The sequence below is a fragment of the Varroa destructor genome, unplaced genomic scaffold (assembly GCF_002443255.2).
Source record: "Varroa destructor unplaced genomic scaffold, Vdes_3.0 BEIS01000003.1, whole genome shotgun sequence".
NCBI lineage: Eukaryota > Metazoa > Arthropoda > Arachnida > Mesostigmata > Varroidae > Varroa > Varroa destructor.
The window spans coordinates 8,376,920-8,389,082 of NW_019211456.1; the positions used below are offsets into that span (position 1 = coordinate 8,376,920).

A 12,163-nucleotide genomic window follows, 5' to 3' on the forward strand; every position below is an offset into this window, starting at 1 on the left:
GATAACATCTTCGGCTTATCGTTTTTGTTTCCAACTTGCAATCCTCAAACAGTTTATGAAGATTTCTCTATGCACAAGATTCGAATGGATAGAGTACCATAAATACCAGTTCTAATCATCTTAACAAATGTATTACTCACTAACCAATGTATAACCTTCTATTAAAAAGGAAAATGTTCGGTGTTTATTTGTCAAGTAGGGGGACAATTATTCTTAAATTGAGTAGGGATTGTTTTTTCATGATTTCAAATAGTTACTATAGCTTGCTATGATTGTTATGGCTTGCATCAGCTACACGGTTTGTTGACAGATGTTCTACCTTTAAAATCCTTTAGAATCTACCTCAACATTGGTGACACGCAAGCAAAACATGTCTAATGAATGGAAATTTAGCTAACATTACGGATACTAATCTATACAGTGATATCAGGACGCGCCTTTGACCAGACTCTGATCGGCATAAAAATAAATGGGCAACTTCCCTACATTTCAGTAAAGCCTCTTAAATGTTTGAGGGAAACATTAACGTTAGTTTTATAAAATGCCTCCTTCATGTCCTATTATTATTTTAGCATTTGGCCTTGTGTTTTAACAAAAAAAAAATAAACCAGTCCTCTATGACATCACATATGCAAGGTACATACCAGTGTGAAGTACAATATATAATTACAATGTAGTTAGGTTACGGTAGCCGTACACCCATAGTTAATGAAGTTTTGACTACATGCAATTTGGTGTGACCTTATACGGTATCTAGACCTTCTAAAAGTAAGCGGTTTTCTTAAGGAGTTTTAAATAGTAACAATACTGCTCTTGTTACTATTATGTTATCGGCAGACGCCATAAAATTGTACTTCCTTTCGCACAACGATTGTTATTTGTCAGTATGAACCAGTTCCGTGACGTTGTGAACAGGTAGTGCGTTTCTACTGTAAGAAATGCTTCTTCTAAATATTTGAATCAATTTGTACGGTATGTCCTTATATGCGTCAATTAAGATCTTTAATGCAAATATGATATTGACGAAAGACAAAGCTGATAATGCAGTTATAGCGGCCTTTAAATTGTATACTTAGGTACATTTTCCTTTACAGACTGACAGTATAAATCGTACAAATTACCTAAATCCCAAAAAGCAACTTAATATATTTTTTTATTAATCTATCCATTCTTCTTGAGTCATTTCTCTATAAATGGACATATACATATGTGCAGTTAACTGCTGAGTAAAAAAAAGGAGCTATTTTTTCTAAGCATATTTTTAACTTAAAATTGTTCCTTCAGGCAACATCAATTAGTAGAGTCAAGTTCAATTTACTCTTGAGTGTCTTCAGTAGACTCATGGAGTTTGCCATGTATAGGCGCAATTCACTGATGTTTGAAATCAATTGAAATTGAGATTCATATTTCCTTCTATTCTGTCTTTCATTATCTATTCTTTTAGCTCTTTCGATCACAATAATAGTTCGCTCATTCGGCTGTCTTATCTTTAGTGTAATAAAAATTTGTTTGTTTGTTTGTTGTATTTCCCGCCTGTTGAATGAACGAATTATTGTTTACAAAGGGCATAGCTGACGGTGCTCAGTCAGAACATAATGGTCGTCGATTAACTCTGATGCCAATATTCCCTTAAAACATCTTCGAAAAATCAAACCTGTACGTTTCGACAACTTACCACTCATTAGCATCAAGTTCCTAAGGAATATTAAGTTTCGTAGCGTAATTTTAATGTGTTAAATTGCAGATAATGCGCGTGAATGGATATATACTTTATAGTTATTTTTTTTAATTTTTAAAATTTTTGAATTTGCTATATTTTTTGAAGTTTTAAAATGCAGTTGTAAGTGTAAGAAAGTAAAAAGTAATATTGTGTGGTAATAGAAATGCTTCAAAAATTCAAAAAACAACAGTCAAGATCTTTTTAACCTAAGGCCAAATATGACTATTATTTTTTTCCTAAAATGCATAATACTTGCATAAAAGACAATACTGTGGGGTGTCGCAAAAGGGTCACATCGGAGCAGCCATACGGTAACTTAGGACTAACAGGATCCGTCACCTCTCATGAAACAGGAAGAAGCAGTTTTTTAAGAGACAGGGACTATTACAAGGGAAAATCCAACTGCAATGCTTGCAAAATATATTATTTCAAATGTGCCCATTGAAGTTCAATGCAAATTTCTAGCATCGAATAGGAGGTATACTTTTAGTGGTAGCGTATCCAAAATTAAGGAAAAGATAATATGTTAACTTAAACAAGTTTAGTTTTTTGGATATTATATATATATATATATATATATATATATATATATATACATAATATATATTGAATATATATATAGCATCATGGATTACAAAACTGCTATCAAAAAGAATTATTTACTCTCGAAGAAGAAGTGACCGTAAAGTGAAACAGATTGAAGTCGCAAACATATGTATACATGTTAATACGATATTTCCAAGAGTTTACACGAAAAACAGCTTCTTCCAGCAGATTAATTTTAATATAAGCTTGCTACTTAAATAAAATTCCGTGGGGTAAATTTGTGTTTTGTTATACTTGTAGAATGTTATTCCGAGAAAAATAGCCTACTTACCAAGTGAAGAATGGTACATGGCTTTGAGCTACCGTCAGAGGCCATTCTACGTGTGCGGCACCTTCACAACTCATGCAATGAAGGCAAAAAGCCGGATTATTATAAGGTAATGCTTCCTGTTTCGACACTTTACAGTACTATTGCTGTTTAACATATATAAAATATATTAAGGTATATAAAATATACTAACAGACAAACATAAATGTTAAATAGAGATGAAAAGTAGAGCACATTATGCTCAGATAGAAAAACTTGTAACTTCTATCGACTGCGTATCCATCCATTTAAACTGGTCTGTTGAATGCTATAAAATAGCATTGGCTTATTATTGCATAACAATTACCTTCGATGGTAATTATTTATTAAGTGAACTTTTGCGGCTGACATATTTGTCTTAATTTACTCAAGGTGTTAGATGTGGGTTCAAGGTCTTCGATCAAGGATATCAGAAAGGCATATATGCGTCTCTGTCAGATACATCATCCGGATAAAGGGGGATGTGCGACGAAGTTTGCTCAACTTCAAGAAGCTTATGAGGTACCCGTCAATGCACTTCTAGATAGCAATAACGATAAAGAGATGGGAATACATCCGGGAAATAATCAGCTATCTGAATGTTTAACTGGATCCCTTCTTCGTATACTTTTAGACCACCTGAATTCTTGGGAAGACCATATTTTCGACGTGAAGTACGATTGCTCTACCATTTTAGAGATCTCTAACTGAGATGGAAATTTCTCAAGCCTAAACTTCTTGTTTGCGCGTGACCTCGCTTCGCTTTTAGGTGCTCTCCAAAACATCATCGAGGTATGCCTACGATGCCAGCACACACTCGACATTCAAAAGTTCTGGACCGCGGAGTACCTCTAGCGAAAATTCTAAGTTCTATTATCGACCAGAAGGAAGGTTCACCTTCGAAAATCCCTACCGAGACGCCAGATACAGTCGTCCAAACGAGAGATTCAATAGGGAACGCAAATCGGATTACGGCTCTATGAATTATTACGGTATAAAAAAGGAAAGGTGGCAGTAGATACCGTGAAACGTACTGAGTGTGCATGGGTGTGATAAATGATAAAAAAAAAGCACAGTTTATCTAACAGTTGTTAATCTGTGATTAGGCTAGAATATATATATCGAATTTCTAGAAACTCATCTCTATCATAACACGTGTTGACGCGATATATGGTGGATAAGAAGTATAATTTGAAGAATTGTACCAACCTACTAACTTTATGAGACCAGCAGACTGGCCGAAACATAACATTGTCTGGTCTGCATGCAATGTTTTGATAATAATTACAGGAATAAAAGGTATCAGGCGTCAACCGAATTCTGTCGTGGTCCTCTTGTGCATTGGGTTATGTATGATAGGATCTACATTTCATTATATCACTGTAAAGACGCATTCACAGCAGGTAGGTTACTAACTAGGAACGGATTCGCAACGTAATCATGTTAGACCATTGCTATACTAGGCGTTAAACTACAAGTAAAGCAATTATCACATCAGTACACGTGATAAAGCTAGCCAGAGTCTCTTGAAAGCGCTTGTTTTAGCGGTGATCATTTATTTATTAGTAATTGTTTCTGTCAGGTATACTAGGTATCTAAGTCGACTCAACGCATAGTTCTTCGAAAGTGTGAACGAAAATATTCGACATTTTGTTATAGATTCGCAAAGCATTGTACGAGAGATCAGCCCGTTCGACCGCTTATTATAACGATATTAAACAAAAGTCTAGCAAGCTGGATCGAGAAGGTAATCTGAAGAGGATTTTTGGAGAAGACGCCATGACTTGTCGTGAGCTGAAAGATGGAAATGAAAATTACGATTAACATATTTAAAGCAAAATTTATGCGTCTTGTGCTAGTCGTTGTTTCCATTGAAACTACTTGAACGAATGTGATAGAAAAATAAAGTTGCAATTCTTCTTTAAAAGGTGTCCTCTAGTTACTATTTGACGGCGCTGACATACTGTGTATCTTTTATGTCTACCGATGCGGTGGTTCGGACGGTCAAGCCCCCGAGTGAAAGAGATGAAGAGTTGCTGCTTTGAGTCCCGGCAACTACACTACAACATAACCTGCGTAAATAAAGTTGTCTTCTGTATCTAGCAACTGGCTTAGGAATGTCATAGGCATTATTTCCCTGTCCTCATCGTGTCTGGTATTTCATTTAAAAAACTTTTTCGTTCAGTTTACAATTTAGTGACCCCATTTTAAAGTTCGGGTGTTGTGCCCTTTATTCGGAGTATACGATAGATGTCAGCGCTGTTGCATGTCTTAATAGCAATTAAGTTAAATCGTGCGGAGCCATTTTACATTTAGCATGACATGAACTATTTACATTTCATTGAATTAAGAATTAGTTAGATGGAAAAAACTTTGTTTAATGACAAATAACATACGTCTTCGGTAATATTCAACTACATTTCGAAATATTTTCAAGTTTGCTTCATTTGGTATGTTCAAGAGTAGTTATTCATTTTGAGTGACTTATAGAATAGTTCGTAAAGTAAGTTCAAGCAAAGATTTTTATCGTTTGCTGTCGTCTGCGTTCTGCCTAGCTATGTACACAAAAGGGCGCAGATGTATACAGACACTTGTACACGACACCTTATATCGAATATATATTATTATTATCATTAATCATGAATAAAGGTAAATCATAAATAATACATCTTTACTCATAATTGCTCTCATTTTATACATGCAACTAAGTTTACGCTCAAAAGGTTTTCTTTCCCCGATAAATTGCGTTCAGTCCTCCATGCTTATACTCGTATGACATATATTATATCTGTTACTTTATTTGCTACACCTTTTACATAGTAACATTTTACGACTGAGTGGATAGTCTCTAGGTATAAAGGTACCCTTGTTCGTCGTACTGCACAAAATATTTTTTCTGGTATGAAATGAAATCACGTACCCAACGGCTTAGAGGTGCGTACTACCAACAATTTTTCTAACATAGGTTACTCATAGTAATCGGTCATTTTCAAGTGAGTTCAGCAAATATTTTCCCATATGTAAAGCAGATGTTTGAAATGAACACTATAATTTTAGTTGTGTAGATAAAAGAGTAAGAAAAGTCGAATTGCTTTCTCATAAATTTAAGGTAATCTCTAGAAGTGAATATTCTCTGTATTAAACCGAATCACTACGTGAGCTCGGCTTAGATGTTATAGTGGGTCTACTCTGGTATAAATCGCAAACGGACGAAATACCCAATTCTATCGCCGGGGGATGGCAACTCGTTAAGTTACTGCTAAATTAAAGACCCATACTGAAATGTCTTGACACTGGAGACGTAACACCAACGATGCATTATCTGACTTTTTCGTATCTAATTCTCTATGTAAGAAAAGTAACAAAAATTAATTTTTGCTGAATGTAAAATTTGCATGAGGCTCAAGAGGTGTCTAACTATCGAAGACGTACCGCCGGCCTGTCCCCAGCTTTAGGCTCGAGCGAGCTTCTCCACTTACGTAAGCATGAATTGATTTTTTCGAGTCCTTTTTATTGTCGGAACAACTGGAACGAAAAATGCAAAAGTTATATTAGAGCACCTATCTGCATAATCACAAGGGTTGTATACTTTAGTGACCTAACAACGTTTGAACTCCCACTTCAACTGCATAAGTGCTTTAATAGACGCCCAATTGTTGCAAATATAATTTTTATATAAATGTATGCAAATATAAATTTTAGACAATGTGTTGGCGTTTAAACGAATGCCAAAAGAATGGATGCACCCTGTGTTGGCTGAGCATAAGACCGCACGCCAATTTACTATATTGCTTGCGCCTAAATGCAGCGCTTGACGGGAACGGCTAAAGTGGTCAAACGTCCGCTCTGGAAAATTATAGGAACGAACTACATGCATATTTATGCTGGCAGCCAGCAGTATGAGGTAATGTTTAACGACTTAAATACCGAACATATAACATCCACGTTTGTCACTTGAAGCCTACCATTCAGCCTTATATTTACACCTGCGTCCTCTCAGATAATCATGTTATTGACTAAAATCTATAGTAATACAAGTTCAATCTTGAGAAATCAAGCTTAATTATACAAGATTAAATTTAACAGTTAATAAAAATTTACTTTGGGTGTATGCAGGTACAGGAGTTTCGCAGCAAAAGTTAAATTAAAAGCGACATTGAGAGAAATGCAGTTAAATGGCAAGGTGCGCCATTACGGCCTGTTTGGGGAAATCGAGACCACCGGTCTGCGTGTAGTTTTTTCCGAATCCAGCCCTTCTGCATAAATTAATCTTAGTAACCACCATCCTCATCAACGGAATAATCGACAAAAACGTATACTCAGGGGTGTTATCATCCAGTCGACCCAGCTGACAGCACAATTAAGTGCCGTTGTGTGGCAAATTCGTGACAGATGCACTGTATATACCTAAAATTAACCCAGCAGATTTAATTAGGTAACCTAAAGAGAAAGAAGGGCGCAGCCTAGATTTACAAAGTTGACGCTAGATTTTTCACCTCAGTAATTACTAGTTAGGACATTGGTGTGTCTTCTTTTTTAACATTTAATAGAATATTTCTCCGTTATATTGCTATTTCTGATAAATTTTCTTCCATTATTTCTTGCGCTACATTCAATCATAAGTTTTAGGTACCCTTGTTCGTAAAAGCATACTATGCACCACATACTTCTTCAATAATATAAATTAACGAGATTTGAAAGCTGCAGGATTGTACAATTAGAGTGCCTGGGTCCAAAGGTTCGGATCTGCCATCCGCTTGCTAATGGAGTTCAGCTAGCACAAAAAGAAATTACTGAAAATCCTTACGGAATACAGCTTTTTCATTGACACTTCATTAAATTCTTATTATTTTATTATCATACAAAGTCAATCGCAGTAAGGCTCTTATTCCCGCGCTTGGAACTTTAAACAAAAACCCATACAGCCGCTCATGCGATAGCTAACGGGACACATCCCACAAGAACATGATTTGTTTGTTTGTTTAGTGTAGCAGGGAATCTTTAGTGTTTTTATATCGTAGCGTGCTAACCATACGGATTGTGAAACTTCTGTGCTTCACTCTGCATTCTGCGTCTCTTGACAGTATGTGTGTGCAGCTCCTTTTAAAGCTACATCATTTGATGAATGCAATCATGTTGATCATTTTACGTCCAACGGGCCGTGGACTAAAATTAGTTTTTTTAACCACTAGACAATGTCATGTTTTTGCGCTTTCAGCGCTTACCTCTGCACATTCTACATCAGAATACGTAGCAAATAATTTCTAATTTAGCTCGCAAATAGATTTTTCGTGATGAATATTTGCCTAAGACTATCTTTCGGAACAACATTTTCCTTAACTTAGCTAAATTTCGTTGCAAAATACATGCTGCTTATTTTAAAGACTTGAGATATGCAGGTTATGTTGCGTGGGAATTTAACAGATATTGCAATCAATTCCGCATGTTGCGCGGATAATTTATTTTAACTAATATTTAATCGATAGACTAGAAACAAAACACCAGTATGATGAAATTATTCTAACATTGGAAATGGAGACTTTTCTACAAGTTCGTTAATTGAAAACATTTTAAATTGTTATAATATTTACAGTTCATATGAATATATAGAAATATATTTTTCATCAGTTGACTGAGCAAAATGTTATGTTATTGTGTAAAGGATTAGACGAGTAAAATGGACGTGCCGATGAACCCAGCGCCACCTGCCAATTGTCAACGTTCGATCGGAACCTCTAACGCGTCAACAGGAACATGTCGCCAGGAGGCCTTGGTGTCACAGATAAAGGCTGCAACAACATCAGCAGAGGTGGCACACACGGTTCAAGCAGCTCTCGAAGCGCCTGGGGTTCTCGTTTTCGGCGAACTGCTTGATTTGCCAAGAGTGCAGCAGGTATAGAAAGCAACTTAAACAAAACGCTTTGGATCTGTTCTATCTATTTGTGATGTCAATGACTGAACTTAGAATAGTGTAGATGTGTATGTGTATGATCGCCTATTTTTGTAATACAACTAGCTTTAAGATCGAAGTCAACACTGTGCAATAAACATCGCTAGGTTAAATTATTAAAAAGAATAATGCAGTCCTTTTTGAGCAGTACCATTTCTATAAATGCGTCTGTCAGCACACAGTGTATCCAAAAATAATTTACTTAGTAGATTTTACAAACGAATAGTGACTTTTCATATGATTTGCTTTCAGTTGGCCGGCACGGAATACGCAAAAGACCTCGAGTTACTTAAACTTTTCGCCTATGGAACCTTAAGGGACTACAAAGGTACAGTGACGTTAAATAAAGGGTACTATTTCCTGTTTATTATGTATATAGTATTATTTCCTGTTTACTTTTTATTACAATTTATTAGATTACATTAGATATTGACTTAGATTTAAACGTATTAAAAGCTAATGAATCGAATTAATTTTATCTATTCCTTAGGTAATGAGTCTGCATATCCACCTTTAACGGAAGCACAGCTAAGAAAGCTTCGTCAATTGAGTGTCGCTTCGTTGGCTGCCCACTCCCGTTCATTGCCCTATGCTGAACTTATGGAGGAACTCGGTCTATCGTCTCGAAGGGAGCTGGAAGACCTCGTAATTGAAGCGATCTATGCAGAAGTTGTCAAGGGGAAGCTTGATCAAAGAAATGCTTGCTTTCAGGTTGATCAGGCGCTAGCCCGAGATGTTTCCTGTACGTTTCCTTTATTCTAAATGGAAGTTCTGTTACAAATTAATTCTACTATATGTGTATGTGCTCCAAAACCTTGCAAACCAGTTTTTGGCAGATGGCCTATGACTAAACTTAGATCTTTAACTTTGCTGTAATATCTAATATAATAACTATTGGTTTATAAACATATAACACATAATAATCGTCATCTATCTATTATAGGTGATCTCTCAACTGTGAGTCGACTTCTGGCAGATTGGTGCTCAGCGTGCGAAGCGGGCCTGGGTGCTGCGGAAAGGGCAGCTGAGCGTGCTGATGGGGCATGTCAACGACACCGCCAACGTAAAGTCGCTATGGAAGAACGCGCCGATGCCATTCGGCAAAGTCAACAGGATAGAATGAGCCCAGAGGTGCTCCCTGGACCCATTCCACTCTAGCCTTAGGGTCCTAGTCTTTGTAGAAGAAGACGTGTTTTAGCTGTAAAATGTAGTTTAGTTTCCATGCCATCAGCACATGCAAGAGAGCGGGCAGGCGCCAGCCTTTATCTCTTCGAAGCGATTTGTTCTAGACGTCTCTTTCACAAGACCCAGTCTCTTTATAAGTAATCGTTGGGAAAATGAATTGTATTTAAAAGTCTTAAATGGGAATCGCGTAGATAGTGTAGAACTGTTGTACACTTCTGAGAATGCAGTGATAAACGTGGGAGGCTGATCGGAGACGGACTCCGTTAAATAATAAAAAGGATTGGAAAACGTTATGATAAAGGCCTGAAGGCTACCTACTATACTTCCCTTGACAATAGGCGTAGCCCGACCGTATAAAGGTAAACATGCCATTGATCGAGAGGAAGGTAAAAATTCTCTGTAAAAACAACAGGAAGAAGCTTAAGTTTCTATGATAATGATCCTAGCGCCCATTTAAGTTAATGGCATAAGTAATAATTGGCATTTTCAGCAGGAAAACGATCTCTTTACTTGTTAAATATGATGAAGTAATTTGAATGAATTCATTTGGATATATTTTAAGTAAAAATTTGGCGCTGAGGAATAAAAGATTATGAAAAGTGGTTTGCTTCTTGTATAAAACTACTACATTGAATAATTTTTTTTGCTATGGTTATACAGTGGCTTTTTCTGTATGTAAAAGTAGGATATGGATATACTATGCAGCCGAATCGTTCAATTTAACGTGGATTCAATGATTTACTGCAAAACGAAGGCAATGGTCGTCTTTAATCATGCAGTTAACTTCACTATTCATTTTTGTCCATCATATCTGGGAATATCTCATTAGATCTGACCTGTATGCAGCCATTGGATTTTATTGCTAAGTATATACATAATCAATGTTCTTATTGTAACTTTTAATTCATTATTATCAAAATTTCGCATCATGGTATTATTTAGCCTAACGAAGATGTATGTGGTTTGGTCTCTTCGATAACATCTATCAATTTTTAGAATTTCCGTAAACAATCAAAAAAAAGCAAATTTGAAAATGTATGGCCAGTATGTATTTTAGGAGCTCAAAGAATACCTGCAGCTTCAGATGTACAGCAAATAACTCCCATTCAAACTCAGTTTGCGTCGCGTCTTTCTTTAATTTGTCTCGTAAGGGAAATTGGACCTAGATCCCGTAAGATCCCTTTCACCATTTTACTGACCTGCATGGTTCATTAATGTTAAGTATGTCAATTGATATTGCTGTTTGTAGCAAAATCTTTTAAAATCTTCGATTATTTTCTGGAATTAGTTGATCTATTGAGTAAGATATTTCAAAATATTGCTGAGTGCTGTTGTTTCCCAAGTCGAGACACTCTTTTTTCTTGTTAATACAATGATTTCTACTATATGTATATACTGACATTTATCTGTATCCGTTTAAAAATCGCGTATTCGGGCTGAATTTAAAAGACAATATATTTCCTGTATATTGCAAAAAATTATTGTTTTATACACATGACCGATAGAAACAGATGTGGTCATGAGTAATAAACCAAATATTGATTCATGAGGTGCTAAATATATAAGTTGCTCCTTTGTTTAATTAATCCTTAAACGGCTTTTTTAACGCTGGAGAAATGTACTCTTAGTAATTCATTTCGCGTGTTTAGGAAGCTGCTAAGCCATATATATTACCAGTAGCATTTACCTGCAATATCTGTGCTACCACCAGTCAATAATGGCTTAGACTGATAGAGCCCATGGAACACATTAGGTAATCTAGTACCGTATCGAAGCATAGTACCTGTGTTAATGTTAGCATATATACATTGAGGGATTTTCGAGAACATTGGGGTCCACGGGCTTGCTCATGAGAGAAATAGTTGGAAAATATTGAACACCGGAGACCCAGAAGTTCTTTCTCATTCTTCACGACGAGTATTTTAGTAACAATAATCTCAATGTCCCCGGTGAATTAGCAAAAGTTTTATGCATATTTATGCAATATTAAAGGATTATCGTTTGTAGCCACCTTATAACTATTATAGCAATGTTGTTAGATCTGAATTTGCTGCTTTGACGTTTCCCTATTGTAGCGCACCGTCGTGGGTAGCTAAAAAAAGTAAATATGCGTTTTGAGACGCTTCACAGCTGTTATCTCTGGGCTTTTCTTTTATGTTGGATTTTGTTATTGCCTGAAAAATTGTATGTACACACATGTAGCGTGTCCAAGCATTCTATGATATTCCCAATATTTTGACTTACTGGTAAGATAAGACATTGCATCTCAACCTTTTTAAGGCGAAATGTGTGTAGAGGAGTCAATAAATCTAGAAACTCAGGCTAGAGTTAATCACCATTGTATAAACCAGATTGTTGGCTTTTACAAGCAAATCCGGTAGATTTGGAACTGAATAACTTTTGCACTAGCTGGACT

General features: G+C 36.1%; 2 protein-coding genes across 8 annotated transcripts; both read left to right on the forward strand.

Annotated features, from left to right (window-relative positions):
- The first annotated feature begins 843 nt into the window (after nucleotides 1-843).
- Nucleotides 844-5,286, forward strand: LOC147756477 (uncharacterized). Of its 5 annotated transcripts, none has more exons than XM_086983292.1 (6): nucleotides 844-972; nucleotides 2,567-2,703; nucleotides 3,006-3,134; nucleotides 3,382-3,604; nucleotides 3,903-4,015; nucleotides 4,272-4,539. In XM_086983292.1, exons 2-6 carry the CDS (start codon nucleotides 2,608-2,610, stop codon nucleotides 4,434-4,436), a joined length of 726 nt encoding a protein of 241 aa, XP_086839418.1. In that variant the 5' UTR covers nucleotides 844-972; nucleotides 2,567-2,607; the 3' UTR covers nucleotides 4,437-4,539. The 5 variants fall into 5 exon arrangements, with proteins under 5 accessions (XP_086839418.1, XP_086839420.1, XP_086839421.1 ...); XM_086983294.1 differs by having other exon boundaries at nucleotides 897-915; XM_086983295.1 differs by lacking the exons at nucleotides 844-972; nucleotides 4,272-4,539 and adding exons at nucleotides 1,528-1,656; nucleotides 4,541-5,286.
- Nucleotides 5,287-5,421: 135 nt separating this feature from the next.
- CSN7 (COP9 signalosome subunit 7) lies at nucleotides 5,422-10,371 on the forward strand. Of its 3 annotated transcripts, XM_086983288.1 has the most exons (7): nucleotides 5,422-6,091; nucleotides 6,315-6,516; nucleotides 6,729-7,047; nucleotides 8,275-8,505; nucleotides 8,815-8,890; nucleotides 9,053-9,304; nucleotides 9,506-10,371. In XM_086983288.1, the coding sequence occupies exons 4-7, from the start codon at nucleotides 8,290-8,292 to the stop codon at nucleotides 9,718-9,720; spliced, it is 759 nt and encodes a 252-aa protein (XP_086839414.1). In that variant the 5' UTR covers nucleotides 5,422-6,091; nucleotides 6,315-6,516; nucleotides 6,729-7,047; nucleotides 8,275-8,289; the 3' UTR covers nucleotides 9,721-10,371. The 3 variants fall into 3 exon arrangements, with proteins under 3 accessions (XP_086839414.1, XP_086839415.1, XP_022655315.1); XM_086983289.1 differs by lacking the exons at nucleotides 5,422-6,091; nucleotides 6,315-6,516; nucleotides 6,729-7,047 and adding an exon at nucleotides 7,145-7,699; XM_022799580.2 differs by lacking the exons at nucleotides 5,422-6,091; nucleotides 6,315-6,516; nucleotides 6,729-7,047 and adding an exon at nucleotides 7,305-7,695.
- Nucleotides 10,372-12,163: the final 1,792 nt, after the last annotated feature.

What these genes read in the sequence shown, in the direction of transcription:
- LOC147756477 (XM_086983292.1), top strand. Translation starts at nt 2,608, where the DNA reads ATGGTACATGGCTTTGAGCTACCGTCAGAGGCCATTCTACGTGTGCGG. An exon ending in CGGCTCTATGAATTATTACG is followed by an intron (nt 3,605 to 3,902) that starts GTATAAAAAAGG and finishes TAATAATTACAG; the next exon opens with GAATAAAAGGTATCAGGCGT. An exon ending in TAAAGACGCATTCACAGCAG is followed by an intron (nt 4,016 to 4,271) that starts GTAGGTTACTAA and finishes ATTTTGTTATAG; the next exon opens with ATTCGCAAAGCATTGTACGA.
- CSN7 (XM_086983288.1), top strand. Translation starts at nt 8,290, where the DNA reads ATGGACGTGCCGATGAACCCAGCGCCACCTGCCAATTGTCAACGTTCG. An exon ending in ATTTGCCAAGAGTGCAGCAG is followed by an intron (nt 8,506 to 8,814) that starts GTATAGAAAGCA and finishes ATTTGCTTTCAG; the next exon opens with TTGGCCGGCACGGAATACGC. An exon ending in AACCTTAAGGGACTACAAAG is followed by an intron (nt 8,891 to 9,052) that starts GTACAGTGACGT and finishes TCTATTCCTTAG; the next exon opens with GTAATGAGTCTGCATATCCA.